Below are 24,995 nucleotides of genomic sequence, written 5' to 3' on the forward strand. Positions count from 1 at the left end.
GTTGCTCTTTCAAAACGAAAAGGCGGGTACAGTCCTTTATCCACGTCTGGCTCATGAAACTTGGACCAAGCTGTCAAACTTGGCAATCTACTTCTAAAATGAAATGAGATTCAGCAGTGGCATAGCCTATTTCTCACTTAAAATGTTTTCAGAAGTAGATTTGGTGGATTGTTTAGACGGAATAAGTTTACGAGCAGGCCCGCCATGTTGTTTCCTGTTTGAAACGGCAAGCAGAAAAACCTCACGTACATTCAACGATAGGGTACGTCACCCCTTGAACAGCCAGTTCAGTGGAGCACCTATGGATTTAACATTATAAACATGACCACTGACTATTTGTATAACAATTTATCCACAAATTCCCAGACTGACCATACATGGTCCAGCCATATACCCGTTTTTGACCGCGTCTTGTTTTTGTGTGTGTTGTCGATCGATGACAGCGTTTTGCTCTTTGAGGAGCTTGACATGTGCATGAACAGTGCTGCAGGGCAACTTAAAGTCTGTGCCCCGGGGCTTTAGAGTGAGCATTTTTCTGTGTTGCAAAGGGTAAATACAGTAAGCTCCAGAAGATTACACTCTTAGTTGAGCTTTATGAAGAGAGGAAGGGGTGTGGCCGTGTGGATGTGCTCTGAATTCAGCTCAGTCTGGCATACAATGCAGTGGAGAGAGCGAACCCTATAGAGAAGCTGCAGTGTGAGTACAATGGCAGCACAGATTCCACATGTCAGCACATGCTGTATGCTGTGGTGAATTTCTATGTTACGGTATTTATTATTTGTCCTAGAAACATACAGCGACGCTTTTGTTTCATGTTTCACCCTGTAATCAAATATTACGAAGCGTGACCGAGCCGAGGCGTCTGGCTTCTAAATAACAAGGTTAAATCACGCACTGTGGAAAGAGTACACGCACTTTATGTAGTTCATCAATCATTTTATCAATCCACGTAATTGATTGAATCGATTAATCAAGGACGGCAGCAAAGGAGAGGGGGTGATTGATGGCGGAGGGGATGGAACTCACCTGATTGAAATTCAGGAGCCAGAGTCTAAAAAGGTCAAGGGTCGCACAAGAGGCATTTATAGGCACTGCAGCCTCTTAGCGGGACCTTTGTTGCCATGCTAAGAATAGCCTTTATCAAAAGTGTATGTATGTGTGCCTGCATACATCCTGCATCTATTCCTCTGAGGTTGCTTGGCCTTGTGATCGCGGTGGGTTGAGTGATGCCAAAGCCCAATAATAAATCTCTGGCGCAACCAGCGCAGATGACCTGAAGGTCACCGTTTCATTAACTGTCTTCCACCTTGATTTTCTCATCCCCTCGTTGCTGTCTCTTCCCTGCCTGCCTACCTGCTCGCTACACACACCTATAAGCATCCCTTGGAGGGCGACATGAATATAGAAGGAGGCTTGTGTATATGGTGCAAATAAACTAACAGGAATAGTTCGTCATTCTTGGGAAATACACCTTGCTTACTTTCTTGGACTGGAAACAGCTAGCCCAAAGGTAAAATCCACCTGCCAGCAACTCTAGAGCCCCATTTCCACCGCAGGAACTTTCCCCTGGAACTAGGAACCTTTTGAAGAACTCATTGTGTTTCGACAAGTTGTGGTTTTATGGGGGATGATGTGCTGGACTGTTTCTTGGCCAGACAGATTAAGAAAACAAGACAAAACAGTTCAATTAGCGAGCTTTAGAGGTGCTCGTAGAGTTTTTTTTATTTTATTTTTTTAAACTCTCGGACAGAGCAAGACTAGCTTTTTCCTTCGTTTCCAATCTTAATGCTAGGCTAAGCTAGCGTGTCCTTGCTCTAGCTTCATATTTATCATAGAGACATTAGAGTGGTATCAATCTTCTCATTGAACTCTCAGCTGAAAAGAGAATAAGATTTCCCAAAATGTTGAACTATTCCTTTAAAACGTTCACAGTTGAAGCTATTAATCGTTTTGTCGACAGGAAATTAATTTGTAACTCTTTTGATAATCGATTAATCGCAAGTGAAGTTATTTTTTATGCTAGATTGCCAACTTGTTTAATGGTTCTAGCGTCTCAAATGTGAATATTTGCTGGTTTTCTTGATCTTTTATAGGAGGAAATTGAATATCTTTGGGTTTTGGAGGACTGTTGATGGGACAAAACAAGTTAATTGTCAACTTAGCCTTAGGGAATGGCTGTGATGGGCACTTTTTTTGGACACTTAATAGACAAAAATATTAATAAAGAAAATAATCAGCAGATTAATCGATAATGAAAATAATTGTTAGGTGCAGCCCGAACCGTGGCTTACTGTATGTGCCATCTTATTAAAACATAAAGTCACATTTACAAGTGAGTGACGTCAGTATTGTCTGAATAAAGCAAAAGGCTGGACAGCTTTCATTCACTTCACTGTGGGAACTAATAGACAAGAAATAGCAGGAGATGTCTGCGTTTTGCCCTTGAAAGAATGTTTACAACTCACCACCTCTCCAGATGGAGAGTGGCCATGTGGGTGGGTTTGTTAGAACTGTACAAGCAAAGCATTGCTTTCCCCAAAGACGAATATAAAAGTTGTTCACTACCGGTTAGCTATCCAAGGCCAAAGGAGCCACCTGTATTTTTAAATTGCACCGTAGTACCCATTCAGCTTTTTATATATCGAATCATTTGAGCCTTAGTTGAAAAGCAACAATTAATCGGGAGGGAATTGAAGGCCTCAGGAGAAGCTCTTGAGTAGTCTCTAAGTACCTCTCCTGACTGTTTTTGTGTTCGCATGAATGTTTTACTATGTCCTGGTTGGTATTGAAAGCGCCAAGGAGAGAGGGTTTTCTGCAGCCTTGCTAGATTTGTTACAGGCATTCAACGGGCTCTTCTTCTTTTCACCATATAAGTGGAGGTTCACCTCTTCTGAATCCCCGCTAGAGCGCCGCTGAAATCGGGCCAAGAATCTCTCTCCTTTGATTATTGGTTTTATGCAGCAAGTGTCATCATCAAACACACTGAATGCTCATCCTCCCTCACCCCTCCATTTCATTGACTTTTTCTTTTCTGTCAGCATTGCCAGGTATAAGGGACTTGTTCCTCATGCCTCATGTCTAGACAGAAAAATTAGGGCATACATACAGACAAAAAAAAGAAGTGACATTTAGGTAAGGTGTTCCCGCTGTGCAATCAGACCTCCTTTTCCACACTGAGCTCAGCCAGTGGTAGCCATGTCTCGATTTGGCAAGGAACAATCAGATTTAATGTGAAGCCTTTTTTGTGTTTCATATTTCCGCAGGCTCTGTCCTCAAATGAATGCAGCCCAGAGCTCACAGCTAACGGTGGATATCTTTGAAAGCACAACTGCTCCGTCAAGGCTGGAATAAAATGGCATTGGCAGGAATGTATTGAATGCTGAGGAGTCTTTTATTTCAAAGACAATGCGGCATGTCGTAGCATGGTGACAAGGTGATATGCCGTGCCATTATAGTGGAATTCTGGCTCAGAAATTGTTCCGAGAACTATTATCCTGTGACTACTTTAATGGTTTTCATTATTATTTCCTTTTATGGTGTTGAAAAATGAGACAGAACTATATATAAATTTTAAGTAAGCAACGTATCCTCATACAACGGTTTGTATGATATCGTACGAAAAGTTATCCCTCATTTTTCATGCAGTTTCCTGTGAATGTCCAGCAACACGTGACGATTTCCGCTCCAGTCTTATCGAAATATACTGCCGTCAACACAGGAAACAACTTAGATACTTGCAGATACTTACACTACTTAGTTAGGTTTAGGCAACAGCACTACTTAGTTAGGTTTAGGCAACAACACTACTTAGTTAGGTTTAGGCAACAAAAGTATTTAGTTAGATTTAGGCAACACAACTACTTAGTTAGATTTAGGCAACAAAACTACTTGGTTAGGTTTAAGAAAAGATTGATTTGGTTAGCTTTAGGCAACACAAGTACTAAGTTAGGTCAAGCCAATAAAACTACTTGGTTAGGTTCAGGCAACATAACTACTTGGTTAGGTTTAGGCAACAAAATTACTTAGTTGGGTTTAGGCAACAAAACTACTTGGTTAGGTTTAGGAAAAGATCGATAACTTAAGTTACGTGACAAATACGTCAACGTTGACTTCTGGTTTCACACGGGGTACAAACACCGGTTTCTGAGCGAAAGTCCAGTGTTTTTTGACCCACTTATCCACCCCGACCTCCCTACACAGCATTCTTTTGCTCTTTATACTTCCTGGTTCACGACTACGTGGAGTTCATACAAATTAATTTTGTGGGATGTATATGAATTACAGCACATTACTTTTCGTAGGTATAGCTTTGAACGGTGTATGAGAACAGCCTGTAATAAGTGACAGGAAGGCTCATAACTCAAATCCAATAAATAATTAATTTGTGTTTGTAAAAGTGAATTCTGATTATAATTTATCTTAATTTCAAAGCCATTTATGCTTTAGAAGCAGATATATCTGACATTCTGCCAGAGCATGGTGGATAAAACATCCCTGCACAGCACACGCACAGAAATGATGACGTGAAGAAACACTAGAGATTTTTCAAGAGTCAATTTTCCGTCTTGTGTGAAGTCATCTGAGGAGCGATATTGAATCTATGGGGATACGAGACAAGTCTGTGATGTTTCACTAGCAAGACGAGGTAACTCACCTCAGCGAGGTCGGGCCTGTTGATGTAATTTATTGCAACATTATACAGAAAAAAGTGTTTAAGACCTTTTCGCTTCAAGCTGACTTTCAAAACTTTACCAGGCGCTTCCCTTATCTTATTTAGCTGATAAAAACGTACGGCCTCAGCTTTGTTAAAGTTTCTTTTTTTTACTCTCAGTGTGTTAAAGTTTGGTTAAGGATTAGATACCCCTACGTCCTCAACGGTCTGCTAAAATTTTCTGAAACCTTTCTAAAGGATATTTCTATAAGGATATGTTTTTGCTCTTTCATTTATCTCTGTTAAGCTTCAGTTCAGTTTTGTTCTGACACTGCAAAAGGGAACAAAGATGAGACTTAAACTTATTTGGTGAGCTCAAAGGAGTTTTTACTCATATTCAGTGTGTCAGTACAAACAAAAAAACCTTATCCCTGGTGTATTCTTATTGAAACCAACAGTGTTATCGTTCCTGTAAGTCAATAGTGACGTGACAGTGACCATATTGTCATGTGCCTTTAGTTAGACTGGATGGTATTCCTTCAGAAAACGTGGTTTTCACTGCTACTTTGTTTAAGAAAATGTATCTGTTCTTATTATACTAAACCTAATTATACCAAATTACTGTCAAAGTTGCTGTAAAAGACAGCTGCGTATTCTAGTGATTAGCATGTTGAATGAAACCCCGAGAGAACATCCACTGCACAAGAGTTTGACCTTGATCCTCTAAATTTGCTTGCAAAGCCTTAATTGCCAGTAAATTTGGTTGATACTAGATTTTGACAAATATAGCTATAATGAGGGTATTTTACATAATTTCAGGAGAGTGGGAGACTGTGGCGAGCTCATTCTCTTCATTTGGTTAGAGTGAGAGCATTTTAGAGTTAGGTTTTTTGGGGAGAAATTCAGTTTATGCACTGTACTTCCACAGACTTCACATGCTGTATGGTTGGCATAGATGTTTGCATACATATACAAAGTGATATAAGGTTTAATTATTCCATTAAATGCATACAGTACACATGCAACATGTCACATTGGGGTGATGTTTTAGCATCACCAAATTGGTCCGGACTGAAATAGCTCAACAACTATCAAAAAGATTGCCGTTAAATTTAGTACACACATCAATGCCCCCCTCATGATCCATTTTAATAACTTTGGGGATCCTCTAACTTTTCATATTGCGCCATCATCAGGGTCAAATTTGAACTTGTCCAATACTTTGGTTTATGCCACATACTTGAAAAGCCAAATGACGTTCAAATCAGCCCAAGCTGTGCTTTGTGTTTAGTGCTAATTAGCTATGTTGTTCGCATGATAACATGCTAAACTAAGAAGGTGAACATGGTTAACATTGTACCTGCTTAATATCAGTGTATAAGCATTGTCATTGTGTATTTCAGGGGTCGGCAACCTTTTTGATATGAAGTGCCATATTTACATTTTCTTGTTAATCAGTGTGCCATATCAACATTAAGGTTTACATTAAGTTTAATTATGACACCACATCAAAAGTTAAATCTCCAACAGATCTGTGATATTAGTTCATCTATGATTATATATCATAGTAGTTATATATATCAATGTGTGTAGTAACATTTAGAAGAAAAAAAGAATCTCCGTTAATCAGGACAATGTAATTATATATGACAGCACTATAAAAGAAGGCTCCCATCCTTATGAAAACATCCACATCTCAGTTGAAATCATTAACCCTTCCAGCCTTCCACCAAGCCTTTTCATCAGCATTAAACTCTTCTACGAGTACTAGCCAATCAGAGGCAGAGTAGGTATGCCGTAATATGGGTGGCGAGCAAACTGCAGTAAGTAACCCTCTGGGTTAAACAGTAACCTCAGTATGCTACCATATACACCAGGGGCAGGCAGCCTAAGGCACACGTGCCGCCATTGGCATGCAGCAGCTTAACCAGTGGCATACTAGCGATAAGTGTGTAAGAGAGTTTTGGAAATGTTGAAATGCCCTCTCATCCGCATGCCAAATTACCTCTTGTTAGTTAGTTTGATAGTTACACGATGTCTTCTTGGCTATGGTTTGTGAGATCAGGAGGATTTTGTGAAATTTGTATTGCAAATATGTGTTCAAAAAGTGCAACAATTATGCAAAAGTGGAGCTTCCAAGAAAGAATCTCACATTCTGGAGTTCATGACCTTTGACCACAAGTTGTGGACTTGACAGAAGATGGCATGGGCAGCAGCCAACATGTTCTCTTTAAGACGACTGCAAACGAGAGTGTATAGAGAAGCCAAAAATAATTTAGGAGTGAGGGTAGCAATTTGTAGTTTTCTCTGCAGGAAGTTCCTCTGTACATTGTTACACCTGCTTGTTTTTGCCTCTATGAGGATCCTGATTTTGTAATCATGTATTAAAAATGAATGCCCCCTCCCCACCCCTCTTCTGCTCTCTCCTCAGATCCGGACTTTGCAGACATGGGAGTCCCCCCACCTCTGCCCTGTAGGTATACTCCCTCTCTCTCTCTTTCTGCCTCTGTTTCTTCCTTTCTCTTTTTCTCTCACTTGTTTTCACATTCACTATTTTTACCTCAATAAAGCCTATTTATTCTGTGGTTCCTCCAGTTATATGTATTATTCGTGTTGTTTAAAGTTTGTGTGTACCTGTGTGGTATTTGTGTGTGCATGTGTTTGCTCGAACCGCACACATGCATATATGTGTGCATGTGTGTGTTTATGCATATGCGTGTGTTTCAGCCTGTCAGTATGACATGGTTGGCCCAGAAGGTATCGTTGAGTCCCATCAGATCACCAGAGACGGGAAGGCTGGCGCCGCCGAGGCCGTCGACTGTAAATGGTACATCCGTGCTCCGCCGCGCTCCAAGGTTAGTGACGCTAAGCTACGCTCCCATCCAACTGTGAATTAGATTTACTGCCCAATTTTGAAATGTCACACAGGATAAAATGGAAATGAAGTCGCGCTCCCATCAGCGTGGGTTGATGACAGCAGAACGCGGTTACGCCAGACGACAAATCAAGAAAGATAGATGCCGCAAGGCTGTTGTTCACTATATGTCTTCATTCCTTGAGGAATTTTCAACTTCAAGACTCTTGTTGAGTATTTTATCGTATTAATTTGGTGTTTCCATTCAGCATTCCTTCACACACGCAGTGAGATCAAGGGTTGCATCAGGAAGCTTTGATATTGCATGTGGGTTTGTGTGCAGCTGTCAGCAGTATCCCAACGTGAGTGTTTGTGGCTGCGGGGGGACTTGTTCCTTTGCTAGGGTCAGACAGATAGGCAGAGAGGGTTTACTCGGGGTCAGGCCCATTTTTTTAATCAGCAAGCTGTTGCCAAGAGGAAAAGAGGGATGGAAGGAGAAAGAGAGAGGGAGATGAGTGGAGGTAGACCGGACGGACAGAGAGAAGGAGCGTTAGTGCTGATGAAATAGTGTTGCCATGCAGTTTGACCCTGAGGCCTCCGACAGCCTGCGTTTGTTTTCCACGCCGCCCTGCATGCATATACAAACACTGACGTACATACACACAGGTATGTACACACCTTCGCTACATCCCCTAACACCTAAGCACTAGACATGCTTCCTTATCTACCAGAGGTACCCGTGCTGCATTAATGCTACAGGATTAAAAGTTCCCCGAGGGTGTAGAGCAGCAGTGCAGGAAAAGGCCACATTTTACAAACGCTATAACTTCTCATATGAATCCATATGGCTCGACCATATACGTACACACACACAGTCCAACCCATGACTGCACTTAATCTACTCCTGAAATCGTGTTGGCTCTCTTCTGGGTGCATTTACTGGACTTGATTTAATAGAATAAGGCCACATTTTTACTTTGACGGACTTTTATGTTTAGAATAATTCAGTCAAGGACAAAAGATATTACGAGGCCTGCACTTTAAGGATGTAAAGGGGTTTGGCCTCATATATAATACTGTAATTGTAAATGGTGAGGTAAAATGTTCCTGCAATTCACTAGTGCAGTACCCGTTCGGAGCTCGTGACTGTCTGGAATGGGCAGATTGCTTGGCCCCCAGAAGTGCTGCTTGCAGCGTTCTCGAGAACCGTGGTATGGCTGTTTGTACCTGCCAAGTGTGAAGTCGATTGGATAAATGGCTCTCGAGATATGCAAAGGGAGGTCATATATACATACATACATACATACATGCATACATACATACACGGACAGACAGAGAATACTTCCTTTATAGGTAGATGATGCTGGTACAGCGCCACGTGTCGGCCAAATGGCACCAAATTTGTCATGGTCTCTCAGACATAATATCTTCACAAGTCCACCAAATGTGGTCGCAATAGCACAAAGCATTCAGGAGATATGACATTGTTTGTCCACAGCATTTGAGCTAACGTTGAGGGCCAGAGATGTTCTCTACCAAATCTGGTGCCAATTGCTCGAAATCTGTAGGAGTAGTAGCAAAAAATCTGATTTGGATACAATTCAAAATGGTAGAAAATCAAGACACAAATGGGCGAGGCTTATCTGGATAGACTTGTCTGGACCAACAGAATCCAGGAAAAAAAAGAATTATGTTTCTGATAGTTAAGGTTCATAAGTTACAGGCCAAAATGTAAAGTTCATTGCAATAGTGCCACCATCTGGTCAAATTGCACCACATTCCACACTGCACTCTCTTGGGTCCCCAGCAATACACCCGCCAAGTTTGAAATCAATTGGATGATTGGTTCTCGAGATATGCAAAGGACATACAGAAAGACACACAGATAGACAGATTCGTTGCTTTCTAGTTAGATAGTGGCTTAAACTTACAATCTCGAAGATCCCCGTTTTGTTCTCTTTGGTGGCACCTACAGTATGGCGATAAGGTGTGTTTTTGGATCTCACTTCCCAGAGATCGCTGCTTGTGATTTTTCCTGGGAATGTCGCCACAGACATCCAGTTCGTAATACTGCAAATGCAAGGGGCTTTGATCAAGGGGCTATAGGCTCAATCACCATTGTGTTACCTCATTTGGCAATTGAAAGTGACTTAACAGACCTTTATTTAGATGAAAATCTTTGAGATTAGTACTTAAAGGATGTTCAAAAAGCTTGTTTGACATTTTCTTTCAGTCATTTTAGCATATGTTAGAATGTAAAAATGTAGATACTGTATGAAGAAAAACCTAATTTAACCATAATAAAGGTTATTGCAAGAAATTAAGTCAATACATTCAAAATAGTGACTAACTATTAGGAATGGGTATCATTTAAAAAATGACGATGCCAGTACTAATACCAGTACCCTTAAAATGATACCAATACCAATAGGGTACTTCAATCATGATGTGAATGGAAGCTGTCCCACTGGCTAGCTAATCGCTGCCGCACTGCAGAGCGCTCATACAGCGGTTACCGCTGGTAACGCCGTCCCCGACCCTCTCTGTGTTCAGAGCTGTGTGCCAGCAGGCAATCCCGGCTGTATTGGTTGTAGCTGCTGCGGTAGTGGGCCAATGTTTGGCTGCGAGTAAAACCATACAAATAGTGGTGTTTTTTTTTCTAGATTTTGTTACTAAAAGGATCGATTGCAGGTATCTTTTGACTGGAGAAGTTTTGATACTACTTGGTACTGGGTTATTTCGGTCGATACCTTAAAGGTATTGAGTAGGCCTACCGATACCCAGCCCATCCCTACTTACTATATAGGACTTTATAAATGGGGTTCTGTTCTCAGTGTGTGCATTCTCCCATTACTCCCAGGAGTTAGATAAGGCAGCTGCGATGTCAGCTCAACCGTCACTATTTGTTTCACTAATTCAGCACTTGTTAATGTTACAAGATGTTATCCTTTCCTCTTTGTGGCCACCGTAGAGATCTTTTTTAAAGTCATACAGTCCACATTAGGGAAGCTATTAAACTTCTCTGATGGAAAACTGTGATTTGGTCCACATCACTTTTTCATGCAGGTTTTTCATACCGCGCTGCAGGCTATTGTACTATACACACACACCAACTTATGATATGCCTGGCTGATAATAATGGTGCGACTGTGATTCATGGCCACAGCAGTTGCTTAGCTCTTATCTGACATAATATTCTTCGGGTCGCATATTTTCCGCTAGCGCCCTTGCCTCCCTTCAGAAATGTCCTTCGGATTCAGCTACTTTAAACCCCAAGGCCACAGGAACTATATGACTGCGTCATCCACCTATAGAGCCATTCTCTCCATCATCAGCACTCATGTGGAACCATACAATAAATGAAATGGGTATTAGGAGGGACCCTGGACCCGGTTAAATGTGACAGTCGATGCAGAAAAAGCAGCATTGATTCCTTAGTCTCTCTTAAGTGGAGTGCGTGAGTCAGCCGGTGCGTCGTGGCCACAGCACCAAAGAGGACCATAAGTCAATTTTGTGTGTGAGGCCAAGGCCGTGTATGTGCATGAAAAAGCGACAGAGTGATCGAGCCTGGCAGTATGATGTATTTTCCTTGGTCTGAATCAGTGTCATATTTCGCCCTGCAGGAGTGTCTCACAAGGCAAATCACGGGCCAAAGGCTGACTGTCGTTGGCACTGACGGACAAGGCGGCAAATAAGATTTTTTAGCACAAATCCATCTTCACACAGTCCCGAAGCTCTCGCACCCACCACCGCTGTTTAGTCTCAATTCAAACTTACTGTACTCTCTTTCTAAAACACACACATGCTACTGCAGTGAAGGATGCAGGGGATGCCACCCACCCCATTCACCGTGCATGTGCCGCGTGCTTTCACTTCCCCGTGCTGATACAGTACTGCACTGTACCCAGCGTGCCAGAAAACAGCAGAGAGATAATGACATCCTATACCGGAGGCTCTAATTAGACTGCACCGGAGCGCTCCAGAGAGAAGGGAGGAGAGTGGGGACAGAGGAGGAGGGAAAATGGGAAAGGAGGGGATAAGGGAAAGATATACTTAATAATGCATTTTGTTAAAGATCTAAATGTATAGGGAGGAAGTTTAGGGGTTAGAAAGGGGTAGGCCAGCTGAAAGACATAATTGCAAGTAAGCAATAATGACCATGTGTTGTTGCCAGGAGTGACAGCAATGCACCAATTTTAATGCCATAATGTGATTGCTTTACACCACCATGTGTCATTTTTTTTTTTTTCCTATAAATAGATTTTGCAGAAACAACCTTGAAAAAAACAATTAATTCGCTTTTACTGGCAAATTAACAACATTCAGTTAGTGGCACGGCTGTGCAACATCCCCTTTTACATACACAATATGACAACTCTCGTCAAGCATCCTGTGTTATTCTAATATCATTTCTGCTTCTTTTTCTGTTTGGACGGCTGTCGGAATTCAGCTGACAGCTGTTAGTTGCAGAAGAATATTTTCAGTCGCCTCATTTTGACTCATAACAGCTACTGCGTTTTCCACAGACATCATTTGTGTCTTGTCTGTTTCACACCGTCTGTATTTTTCCACCACGCCTGCCTGCACCATCTGACACCTTCCCCGTCCTTTCATGAAGATAATGGCCACAATATGGGCATTCATTCTGACTGTAATGAACAGCACGCACGCTGTTACCGCCACCTTTTAGCAACGGTGGGAACATATTCTTCCCCCCAGTCAGTGATGGATTCTGCGTCATTATTGGGCGCTGTGGAATCAATGAGGAGGCAGCCTATTTTCCTGCTGGAGCCAATCTCTCGCCTTACAAATTGCCGATTGTATCTATCTGATCCATTGCCGTCATTTGGCTTTGTGATGCCGTCTGCAGTCTGATTTTTCTTCATCATCGGGCCAGTTAGGAGAGTTCAGCAACGAGAGCTGTAGAGAAATATAGCTTTTATTTATGGGTCTGTTGGTTTGTGCATGTCTCTTTCACATAATGAGGCCTTTCTTGATGGCCTTTCCAGTCAAATCTAGAAACTATAGCATCGACCAGACATTTACTTTAGTGAATGCAAAGATATCACAGGCATGAAGAACTGCAGTTATTATTTTTCCATGCTTAAACTCAGCAGGAAGCACATGAGCGAAATGGTAACGACTGCAGTCTTTGGTACCTTTTCCACCATTTCATGTCATAAAAACATTACAGTCCTCATCAAAGACCATAAGGCTGTCATCTTTTACAACATAAAAGGGTGTACAGTATGTGGCCGCATGGTGTGAAACCTTTTTTTTTCTTTTATCACTATGTTGTCCCCCTCCGCCAAATAACAATAATTGAAAACACTTTTGTTTCTTTCAAGTTTAGCCTGCAACTATCAGCACTTCCAATGGTAGCCATGTCCTGAAGCTGCATTTCCTTCTGTCCTGCATTAGTGTTTCAGGTTTTACAGTTCACACTGGCAGCGAGACAACAGTAGTTGCATTTTTAGATACGGTAGTACATCTGTGGTGCTTATCTTCTATCTAGATAAAGAGCGTAATAAATAAGATCAGTGAGATGTGCTATTTTTCCAGCTATAGTACAAGTGCTGGATTGGTTTACCTTGCATTAATACATAAAAAAGTTATCATTCCTCTGTCATACTTCCATTGCACCACAACCCCTATCCATCCAGGAAACTAGACCTGTGTAGGACAAACCCATCAGCTATAGCTGTAACATGAGGGATACAGCAAGTATCATCATGCAACTCATCATTGTTGTTAATGCAGAGATCCTATAAGCTGTGAAAAGACCTTGGGTGTTGTCAGATAGATCATACTGTATATGGCCTCAACTCAAAGCAAGTAATGCACTAGCGCATTAGTGCAGCTCTGTAGTATGTCACAGATAATGACAAGACCAAGAGTCAACAGCCACACTAGCAGCTCTGTGAGGCTGCACTTACTGTGGGCACAGCAGCACTTTGAGCTAAATGCCAACATCAGCATGCTGACATGCTGATGTTAAGCAGTTATAATGTTTACCATGTTCCCCATCTTAGTTTTGCATGCTAGCATTTGCTAATCAGCACTTAACACAAAGTGCATCTGAGGCTGATGGGAATGTCATTGGATTTTTACTATTTAGTCATAAACCAAAGTATTGGCCAAATTAAAAATTGTGACCAGATGATAACGCCAGATGAAAAGTCACAAAATCCCTTAAGTGATTACAATTCATCCTGAGGGGGACATGAATGTCTGTGCCAAATTTGATGGCAATTCATCCAGAAATTGTACCTCCACTTTACTCAAAGCTCTCAGAGCTTCATGATGATCAACACAAAGTCCAGTCAGAGCTCTGAGGAAATGCCAGGTAAAAAACAAAAATTTTATATATGAATATTTATTCCTGTATCCTTAATAGAGAGCTACTGGAATGAGTCCTAAAACCCGGAATTGAGATAGCATTTTAGCAGCTCCAGTTCCCTCGTCTGTAAGTCAATGGATTTTTTTGAATGGGTTTTTATTTAGATGCCTGAAATAAGGTCTGTGGTTAAGACAAGCTGAAGAGATTTTAACGTTTTGTTCTACGACATAAAATACATCAATAAATACCCCTCTCGTGAATTTTGAAGCCGTTATGTGTCTTAAGAAAGGCAGTTGCTAACAAGTGGCTAAATGAGACTAAACATCATCCTGCCGCCACATTCGCCTTTACAGCCTCGTTGTGTATACTCAAGCTCATTTGACTGTGATGTAGTTTGTTTATAGTTTTATATTATCTTATATATAAAAGTGTTGGTCATTTGTGAAGATTATCTTGCTGAACAAAACGTGTAAGTATCATAAACGTTTGTTTGCCACAGAGCTTATTTTCTACAATAATCCAAAAGCCAATTGAAAAATCTCATTGGCTTTTTGTCGAGGGAGCCCAGGGCAATGCTAACTTCCTGGTTGGCCATCATCCCTTGAGCACTTTATTATGGAAGTGCATTTGACTTACTCTTGGTCGTGAAGATGTTTAACTTTTTTGAAACAACAACTAAAAGATCTATTTCTGGCACAAACAGAAAACAGACCGGTTACAGTATACCTGGCCTGTTGGGAATGTGTGGAGATTGGGCCAGGCTGACATTATATTCCAGGTTTAAATTATTATCCCAGTCAGTAGGGTTCATTGTCTCTGAACCAAGAATGTCTGTACAAAATCATGGGCTAATCCATCCAGTAGATGTTGAGATATTTCACAGGATAAATGGAAACTTTGACCTGCTGGCGGCGGTAGATGAAAAATCAGGGGATCGACAAAGTCATTAGTATTCATCTTCTGGGGACCATAAATGTGTGTACAAAAGCCAACACTACCACCAACGTCATGACTCCATCCAGAATCAGTTACTGTATAATGGTCAAGCTGGTGGTTGGGAATTATGCCCTTTAACGATTGAAGGTTCGTCACTTTAATCAGCCATTACCACCAGATGAAGTCTATTCAAAAAGTTGAGCGTACACTTGATCAGCTTTGTCTTGCATTTGTAATTAGTCCCCCCTGATAGAATTAGCTTTTATGGTTACAGACTGCTGCGTTAACTGCATTCTTTGTGCTGTGGGTGGAGCACTTGATGTCTAATTTGGCTGACGACAGAATGACTGGGCCAAGTGACAGAATTAACATGCTTATAGGTGCTTTCTTCCCCATTACTGCTCTCTTGAACCTTAACCTTGACTATAACCTTAACAATAACACATAAATTCAGTCTTCTTTGGCAACATGCCGCATGGAATGGAGCCATTTTTAAACATCATCCACCCATAATAATTACTTTGTTCTTTACTTGTTAAGTGTAAGTGATTGCTGACAGTTTTCTTCAGAGCCTAAATCCTTCATATTTCTGAAAAAAAATATCAGCATTTATGTTACTTTCTACAATGTCAAGTGAGGTTCCTCTCAGATCCCTGACCTAATCATTTTGTTTTTCTGAGCTCATCACTTTGGGCTATTTCCAGAGTCTGAAAAGTGAAGCCAATACAAAAGTGCGTTAAACTTGCATTCTTTCTAACAGCCAGTAGGGGGCGACTCCTCTGGTTGCAAAAATAAGTCAGATTGTATAAAAGTCTATGAGAAAATGAGCCTACTTCTCACTTGATTTATTACCTCAGTAAACATTGTAAACATGAGTTTATGGTCTCAATCGTTAGTTTCAAGTCTCCTTCAATACAGCATGATGTTCATTTAGTAAATTATGGTCCCATTTAGAGTCAAATAGACCATAAAGCAGGGTATGCTTTAGGGCGTGGCTACCTTGTGACTGACAGGTTGCTACCACGGTGTTGTCCGGTCTGGGAGTTGTCCACGTCTGCGTCTTACAACTTTCACAATGTGTTTTCAGCAGTCAGTCCACAAACCAATGAGTTACATCACGGTGACTACGTCCACTTATTTTATAAAGTCTATGGTTCATCCACCCTGCCTGGAAACCACATTTTATGTCTACCATCTCTTTCTGTCACATTTAAAAGGGCACTGTTTTGGAAATCCATGCACTATTTGATAGACTGCAACAGCACGCCACAGTGACGTCTGCTAAGAAACTGTCTCCAGAGCCTCTTCCATCTTCCAGCCCTTGCTGCAGGGATTAAGACATTAATATCAATACAAGTCCATACACATTAATTTTAGGAAAGGCACATACTCCCTATGTGCTGTATGCATTCATCTTTGCATTGTGAAGCCAGCAGTGACATTGAGCGGTATTTAATTCCAGTATCACAGCATTGAAGGCAAAAAAATGCCCTGATTCTTGTGACAAAAACCAAAAAGAGTGGCTGATAAATCTTTATTAGATGGAAGATTATTGACACCAATATGAAATCCCTTTGGATTGGATAGCTTGTTTCCCCCTCTCCGATCCATTTCACTTGTCATGTTGTTGAAGCCGAGTTGACACTCCAAGGTCCATTATCCTGCTCCATCTGCAGCTTTCGTCTTTGGGCATCCGAAAGCGTCACATTCCCCTGTCACAGTTCCGGGAGCGGCCCACTCATTAACCGTAATGATGGCGAGTGCCGTGTGCAGCCAACCAGAACCGGGACTGTGATTGGGCGATCTCAGCCTGATGAATGAGCGACAGACAATGATGCAGAGGCAATAAGGAAGTGTTAGTTTCACACAGAATAGCTGTTGTGAAGAGTCAAGGTGGATAGCAAGGTGGATATTTCACTCAACAAGGGATCGTTAGGGTAATAAAATAGTCCATATATCTGTCACGGTTTGAAAATCTTTGTTATATACTGTGTATGTTTGGAGTTCATGAATTTCAATGGAAAATGTAACCGTGCAAAAATGTCCACGGTCTCCCTTTAACAAGGTTGTAGGTTTTTGCGTAATGCTTTATCTCAACAGATATGGATAATGAGTCTAAAGCTAATAGACTCTGTCTGTCTCTGAGTCCTCATTTGATATGCGTATGTAATGACTTTGTACAAGCTGCAGTCTGTCAGTCTTATTTCATTACAAAGCTGCTATATCAGGCTCTGGGAGAATGAATAAGATGCACGGGACATAATAATAGGAAAGAGCTGAAAAAAATTCTATTCACCTTTTTCAACCTCTGCCATTTTTCTTTGTATTTCCTCTCCTCTCCGCCTCCTTGCATTGGACAGATCTACCTGCGTTTTCTTGACTACGAGATGGCCAATTCCAACGAATGCAAGCGCAACTTCGTAGCGGTGTACGACGGTGGCAGGTGTGACATTTTTAACCTCTCATTGTGATGAATTATACAGAGTCTTACTCGTTCATCCAAGGTCCTTTATCTTGTGATTATGACTTAATCATCTCCCTATCTTGAGATAACAACTTGCAATTGTGCTTTTTTTTTGCGAAGACTTAAATATTTAATCATGTCGAGACAAGAAATTAATGGTTTTGACAAGATACAGTTTCTTTACCCTCGTCTGTCCATGTCGGGTTAACCTCACATGACTTACTGGATAACACACTGAGAAACAAAGATCAAGATTGATTAACAGATCAGATTTGACTTTACAAGAATCAATTTCTGACACAAGGAGAAATATATGTAGGCTGTATTGCTACTGAGGCACAGTGTGGACAGAGTGTACAGACAAATCTCCACACACATTTTCAGATCTCTGCCACGTCAGAAGTGTAGCAAAAGTCACGTGTAAATAGACGGCCAATTGACACGCCTATTGAGTTGTAACTGACGATTTGTCTGTATTTCCAGCCCTTGGAGTAGATACTTTGACTTTGCAGCCAATAATATCTATGTACGCATTTACAGATTTGTCTACACATTTCCAGATTTATGTACACATTTACAGATTTGTCTACACATTTACAGATTTATGTACACATTTACAGATTTGTCTACACATTTACAGATTTATGTACACATTTACAGATTTGTCTACACAATTACAAATCTCAATACACTTGCAAATCTGAATACCATTTGGAATATTCTTTCAACACATTTACAAATCTGATTACTCACTCACGGATTCTGAATACACATTTGCAGATTCCTGTACACATTCACAAATCTCAGTACGCATTTAAAGATTATTTTACACATTTGTAAATCTAATTACGCACACACGTATTGAGATATAGTGACACATCTCTCCACACACATTTACAAATAGTTCTGCTACAATAATGGCCCCATACTTTCTATTAAAGACAAAGTGTTTTGTCAGTTATAGTTAAAGGAATAGTGCAAAATGTTCATAAATACACTTATTTGCTGTCTTGCTGAGAGTTTGATTAAAATCTTGATACCACTCTCATGTCTATGTATGCGTAGCCAAAGCCAGCCAAAGACTGGGAAAAGGGAATCTTTTTCATCACCATGAGGTTGCTGAGCAACCAGTGGAGACTCCAGGCGGCCACTGCACCCGGCCAAGAAATAATCAAGCACATAACACCCCGTAAAACCACAACTCTTTGTTTTTAAACTTTTAAACAAACAAGATATAACGTGTTAGCTTTAAAGGTGCTGGTAGGTGGATTTCGTTACCTTTGGACAGAGCCAAGCTACCTTTTTCCTGTTGTTTGGCTGCTAGCAATAGCTATTGAACAGACTGAGGTAATGATCTTCTCATCAACAAAGCAAGTGTATTTCAAACTATTTCTTTAATAGAACAGCCAAACAGCTATTTTTAGGCAACTTCACTTGCAAAACTGTAATTTCTTTTTTATCTTGTGATCGTGAGATATTAAAATCACAATCAAAGAAAACAATATTTGATATCTTGAGATAAGGGTGCAATTAACTACAATATGCTTTTAAACAAATATGAGCTCCCCAACAATCTAATGTGTTATCTTGAGATAACCTGAATATAAAATTGTGATCACATGATAATGCGCTTTAAAGTACTATGATGGCTGCTCTGGGCTTCTGTTAAATAATGTGAGATTATTAGAGAGATGTTACTTGATAATAAACTATATTATCTCATCCTGTCTCATCTCAGTTCGGTGGAAGACCTGAAGAGCAAGTTCTGCTCCACGGTGGCCAACGACATCATGCTCGTTTCCACGCTGGGCGTCATCCGTATGTGGGCGGACGAGGCCAGCCGCAAAAGCCGCTTCCGCATCCTTTTCACCACCTACCAAGAGCGTAAGATATCTATACTCGCACACATGTTGCTGTTTATCATAAAGATGTTTACTGCTGCATGACCAACCTACTGAGGGAAACTGATTAGCTTTATTTATCAGTCCACGACAGCGACATCGATGCCAAAATAAAAACAGGTCTGGTCTTTAGTGGTAGACATTAAAGGAAGATGGAGGCACAGTGACCACGTTTATGGCAACTTATATTGGATGCCGTTAGTGGGAAAGGTGCTGCCAGAGGTTTCCATTTAGTTTTATGACCATTTAAACAGCAGCAAGCAGGAAACCAAGGAATGTGATTTCCATTATAGGGAATATTGCCTGTGGGTTATCGTGAATATGACAGTATTGGTGGATTTTAGCTCAGTGCTGCAGCATTACCAGCACTGTTCTTAGTAGATAGATAGAAAAATGGATACAAAGAGAGAGAGAGAGAGACAAAGGATGGTACAGTGTGTTCACATTTACCCGTTTTCTTTTAGCCAAACACCTGGGAGAGATTCAAATTCACACACACACACACACACACACACACGCTCACACAGTACACAAGCTATTCCTCTTTCTCATTCACTGGCTCCTCATTGATGGAGCTTGTAGTTTGACAGGGGTTGCAGAGGGCATTCTTTGTACTAGTGAGGTGAATGAAGAGGGTCTGAGGCTTGAGAGCACACAGTATGTCAGTGTCATTCGGCGCCTTTTAATGCCACACACACACACACACACACACACACACGCACACACACACACACACACACACACACTACTGAACTTTAATCTTTTCATTTTCATTTTTGGAATTTGAAGAGGAATATCTCTCACAGCAAAACTGGTCGAGATAAAAAATTAAAACAATAAAGGGCTGCCCCAAACAAATATATATATATATATATATATATATATTATAACATGATTCAAATAATACAGTGTGTTAATAGTGGGGCAGCTAGGCTTATATATTCATAACAATTGTGCATTTTGCGATAAAAGCAACACATTTGGCACAGATGTAGGTTTATATGCTATGAATGATAAGATCAGAAATCAGAAGATCACAGATATGCTTTCCTGCTTTTTAAAAGCCTTTAACCTGATAAAAACGCAAAAAAAATAAAAAATAAAAGGAGCATGGTCAATTCAGGGTCAAACTTCACCCCCTTGCTTTCAAGATAGAATGACAACCACCTACCATACACCTATAGAACGGCAAGATCTTCAGCTTTCCATCGATGCATATTCATGTTTATTAACAATAACATTGACAGAGATATTGCTGGTAACCTCTACTCACGGGTTGCATGAGAACTTTTTATAAATCAGTTCACTGAGTTTCTAAAACATAATTTGCAGTTCCACTCAGAGGTGCTTTGCTCTTTATTTTTATGATGGCAAAAGGAAAAACACCGTGCCGGATGCTTCCTTTCAGATTGCTCTATTATTGCCATATTGCGTCATATCAGGATTATGGCTATTGAAAAGAAGACATAATTCATCATGGATAAATCCATGTATTTAAAAGTCAGTGGTTATTTAAAAGTGAGTTTAACAAAATTTTCCGTTATGTTGCATGGTGATTGGATTCATTGAATGTCACAAACTAGACCCATACTTAAGGACTCATTAGACCCTGAAGGACAATCACTCCTCACATTTGTCTATATTCAGGCTGTATGAGTATATTGTAGTGATAAGATTAGTTTAGCGACCAGCTTCTAAAGAATAAGGGACAGCATTAGCAGCAGAGTTGTTTGTGTTGTGAAGTCAGTGTCCCCTTTTGTAAGGCCTTTTTCACCAAGCAGAGCCAGGATGTGCTGTTGCCGGGGCAACGCTTCTGCCTAAGTCACTCAGGCGATCCCCAGCCAGACCTCAGCCTTTAGAGCAGCATCCACCACAGCTCAGCAGCACTGCACCAACCCTGTCAACAGTGAGTGAACAGGTGCACCAGAGAAGTAATGCAGTCTAGTGCTGCTGTCTGAACTCACTGCTGGTGCAGACCAACTCGTTTGAAGTATTTTCAAAAAGTAAAACACACTGTAGTACATTGGTAATAGTGGAGCAAGGCAGCTTATTTCAATGGGTATCGTCATTTTCTCTAAGATTTGTGTGCAAGATGTAATGACATGTAAATATCACATACGTGGTTTTGACAGATTTCGACAAATGTTTTTTCATTGTTGATTTCACGATGTAAAACAAGCTCGTGTTTAAAAAAGCGACAGTCATCACAAATGATTTGTTGAGGTGCAAATAGTAGAAACAAATAATTAGATGACATTTAACACCACAGCTCCCTGAGAAACTGAAAGGCGAGGAAAGCGTTTTAATGACTCAATTAAGTGAACAAGATGCCACCTGACATTTATATTATTAAGCTTTTAAAGAGGACCTATTATGCTCATTTTCAGGTTCATAATTGTTTTAGGGGTTTCTACTAGAACATGTTTTACATGATTTAATGTTCAAAAAATGCTTAATTTTTCTCATACAGGCTGTGCTGCAGCACCTCTTTTCACCCTCTGTCTGAAACGCTCTGTTTGAGCTCCTGCCCCGCCCCCTCCCAAAAACACCAGTCTGCTCTGATTGGTCAGCTGGCCCACTCTGTTCTTGTTGGTCAACTGAAGCAAACTCTTCGGACTCCGCCCCAGCTCCGCTCTAACTAGCTCTGTTTGAGGGCGTGCCAAACTAGCCGCAGGGCAGGTATTATGCAAATGTATTACATGATGACATCACCATGTTACGGAAGATAAGGCGGGACTTCAAGCAAGGCGTTTCAGGCAGTTCTGGAGCAGTGTTTCTGTGGGGGAGAGGACCTTTTACATGCACACAAAAACTATATAACACACTAAAAGAAAGGGAAAAAGCACAGCTGCTCAACATAAAGTTTCAATGAAGTGACCAGTGCAGTTGAAAAGTGGCTTACTGAACAAAAAGCTAATGCTGTTAATAATAAATATGTGAACTTAGAAAAGATGGAGAGCAGGCGAGTACAGTTGGCAGAAGGGACAATGTAAGGAGGTACTATGTGCACCGTGTACTACAGAAGTACTGTAAAAAAGTTAATTAACTCCCCTCCTCAGGTGAAAGGAAGACAATGTGTAACTACTATGAGTGAGTGTGTGTACTCTCTTTCGGGTGCACTATCTGGATTTGCAGCTTATGGGGCAGTTTTTTACGATAAGCACTCCCTTGCTACTGCAGATCCCAAGCCTTTATATGTTGGTTCACAGCTGCTGGTTCCCAGTGGGACCAGCAGCTTTTAGAGAACCATTCACAGCTGCTGACTCCCAGCGAGATGCTCCGATGGGGAGAGCAACGTTCCCAAACGCAAACAGCCACTTTTATCGTTTTGCGCTGTGTTCACACCTGGGGATACTACTGATCTTGCTCTGTTTCCAGTCACACACACATATACAAACTCACACTCACACACTCCCTGCTATGCAGAACTACAGTGTTAGATTACCAATGTGAAGTATAAGAAAGTGAAGCCTATCTTTACCCGAGAAGCAATTATGTCTTAGGTGATAAATGTGCTCGTGTGACATCTCGGCTGTCAGCATTGTTACGCCTCATCAACAGATACCCGTCTCCGGGGTTGCAGATGGAAATTTCTCTGGCTTCACTACACACATCACTTCTTGTTTCTTGCAAAGCTTCTTTGCTGAATGCTTGAAAGCTTTTGAGAACAACACAGTATGCTAATGTCTACCAACATATGGATCTTTGCTATAGGCCTTAGATCGGATTATATCGTCTCTACCCACTTGTTATCTTGGTTACTTTGGGATTAAAAAGAGTAGGATTAGATTGGATTGTAGCATTGTACAGCAACGTACAGTAAGATAAGAAGGAGTGATAGACCGATGGATGGATGGATGGATAGACGGATGGATGGCATTTTTGAATATCCAGGGTCTGGGAAATGCCATGCATTGGGATTTAGTTGCATGATAACAAATGTAGTAAATGTAATCCACTTAATCAGCTGATAAAGCCCACTGTTTTCACCCAGTGTATTTATACTACATACAATATAATCTATTGTAACACTTACATATTAAATTTCTCATGAGGGCCAACAGCATTCTGTCTAAATGATATTATTTTGCTACAATAAGTCAATTTATTACATTTAAAAAACAAGTGTTGACCAAAGTACTTAACAAAATGTAAAACACAATTAAATCATTCAAATGAAAATAAATAGATAAATAAGAGTAATAGGACAAATTAAATCAATTTTACAGTTATATTAATAATTAAGGGTCCTTTGTATAAAAAAAGGTGTTTATTAGCCAGTATTTAAAAGTGGTAATAAATAGAGGAGAAGGGGTAAACTGGGGACTAAGGAGATTGGAGCTGTAAGCTGGTCCCAGTCCATGTAGTGCTCAATGGGCTACATCCGGGTCTGAAAAGTGAAGCCAATGCGGAAGTGCGTTAAACTTGCATTCTTTCTAATAGCCAGCAGGGGGCGACTCCTCTGGTTGCAAAAATAAGTCTGATTGTATAGAAGTCTATGAGAAAATGAGCCTACTTCTGACTTGATTTATTACCTCAGTAAACATTGTAAACATGAGTTTATGGTCTCAATCTCTAGTTTCAAGTGTCGGAAAATGTCGTATTCAGTGTTCGGTTGTGCTAAGCTCCACCTTATCATGTCACTGGTTGCAAAAAAAACAAACTGACAAAATGCCGAAGTCAAGGCTTCACAATGGTAGTCCACAAACAAATGAGTGAAGTCACGTGACTACGTCCATTTCTTATAAACGGTCTATGGCCGTGCTTTAAAAACAAAGTTATATTTCACTGGTAACCAGTGAAGGGAGACCAGTACGGAGTAGATGTTGTCTTTTTGGTACCAGTGGGGAGCATTTTGATGTAGCTGCAGGCAACATAGGGATGACTGACTGACTCCCACATAGAGAGAGTTATATATTTATTATTAACCAGATTCATGGTAATTAATTTAGACACTGATGGCTGGAAAATCAAAGAATATTGTCAATCATTATGGGTTAAAAACAAGAATCAGTGGTGCATAACCAGCAACTGACAGTTATATGAGAGATTATATCACTGCAGGTTTGAGCCCTGAAAAAAAGCTCATTATTGCAAAAGGAAAACAACATCAGACAAAATAAAGACCCATCATCCTCATCTCCTAGAAATAGCCGAACTCCACACCTACGGAAGAAAAATGCAGCTCTGTAGTGGTTATTTGATTAGAAACATTCATGATAACCATGTGTTGCTTCTAGCACTTCACTGCAGAAGCATCTCTGCAGAGAAACCCAGACTACATTTTCATCAGCTACTCATTTAGGAGTTAATTTATGCTTCCAGCAGTGACTGGGGATGCTTCTGTGTGGGCAAAAGGGCACTTTTATTACAGAACGTCTTGAAATTAATTTCGCAGGAGATTAGTGTGGATCTCGCTCCTTACATCGCCTGGTCTCACCCTGTGGTGTGTGGAGGAGGCTGAAGGAGAAGGTGTGGGCTCCCTCTGCTGGCTATTAACAGAAAAAAAAAACTGTTTGGCATATAGTGTATGAAATAAAAAAGGATGAGAAAGAGGGAAACAGAGGTAGGGGGAGAAAATGAGGAGTATCAGAACACACACAGAGAGAGCCATATGACTCAGGAAAGGCAGGCAAAGGCCCAGACAGGATGGAATACAGAGAGATAGAGATAAGTCACTCTAATTTGGTGTGTTATTATTCACCTGGGATGAGTGCTGGGATGTAAACAGCCATGCATCACAGTGGTAACACTGTCAAATAGTCCCCAGCTCTGCCATACTACTAGAAAGCTGCTTTTAGTACCCAGTGCCAGTGTTGTGTGTGAGAGGAGAGAGAGAGAGAGAGCAC

The 24,995-nt window shown here is 40.8% G+C and overlaps 1 protein-coding gene across 4 annotated transcripts in view; it reads left to right on the forward strand.

The window, feature by feature from the left end:
* neto1l (neuropilin (NRP) and tolloid (TLL)-like 1, like) overlaps positions 1-24,995 on the forward strand; it is an 82,590-nt gene that overhangs the window by 47,386 nt on the left and 10,209 nt on the right. For all 4 annotated transcript variants that reach the window (XM_037756765.1, XM_037756764.1, XM_037756763.1 and 1 more), the window contains 4 exons: positions 7,083-7,124; positions 7,379-7,506; positions 17,142-17,224; positions 18,984-19,129. In XM_037756765.1, coding sequence (XP_037612693.1) covers positions 7,083-7,124; positions 7,379-7,506; positions 17,142-17,224; positions 18,984-19,129 — 399 coding nt within the window. The remainder of the gene's footprint in view (positions 1-7,082; positions 7,125-7,378; positions 7,507-17,141; positions 17,225-18,983; positions 19,130-24,995) is intronic.

This window comes from Sebastes umbrosus, chromosome 21 (genome assembly GCF_015220745.1).
Source record: "Sebastes umbrosus isolate fSebUmb1 chromosome 21, fSebUmb1.pri, whole genome shotgun sequence".
In the NCBI taxonomy this organism is placed as follows: domain Eukaryota; kingdom Metazoa; phylum Chordata; class Actinopteri; order Perciformes; family Sebastidae; genus Sebastes; species Sebastes umbrosus.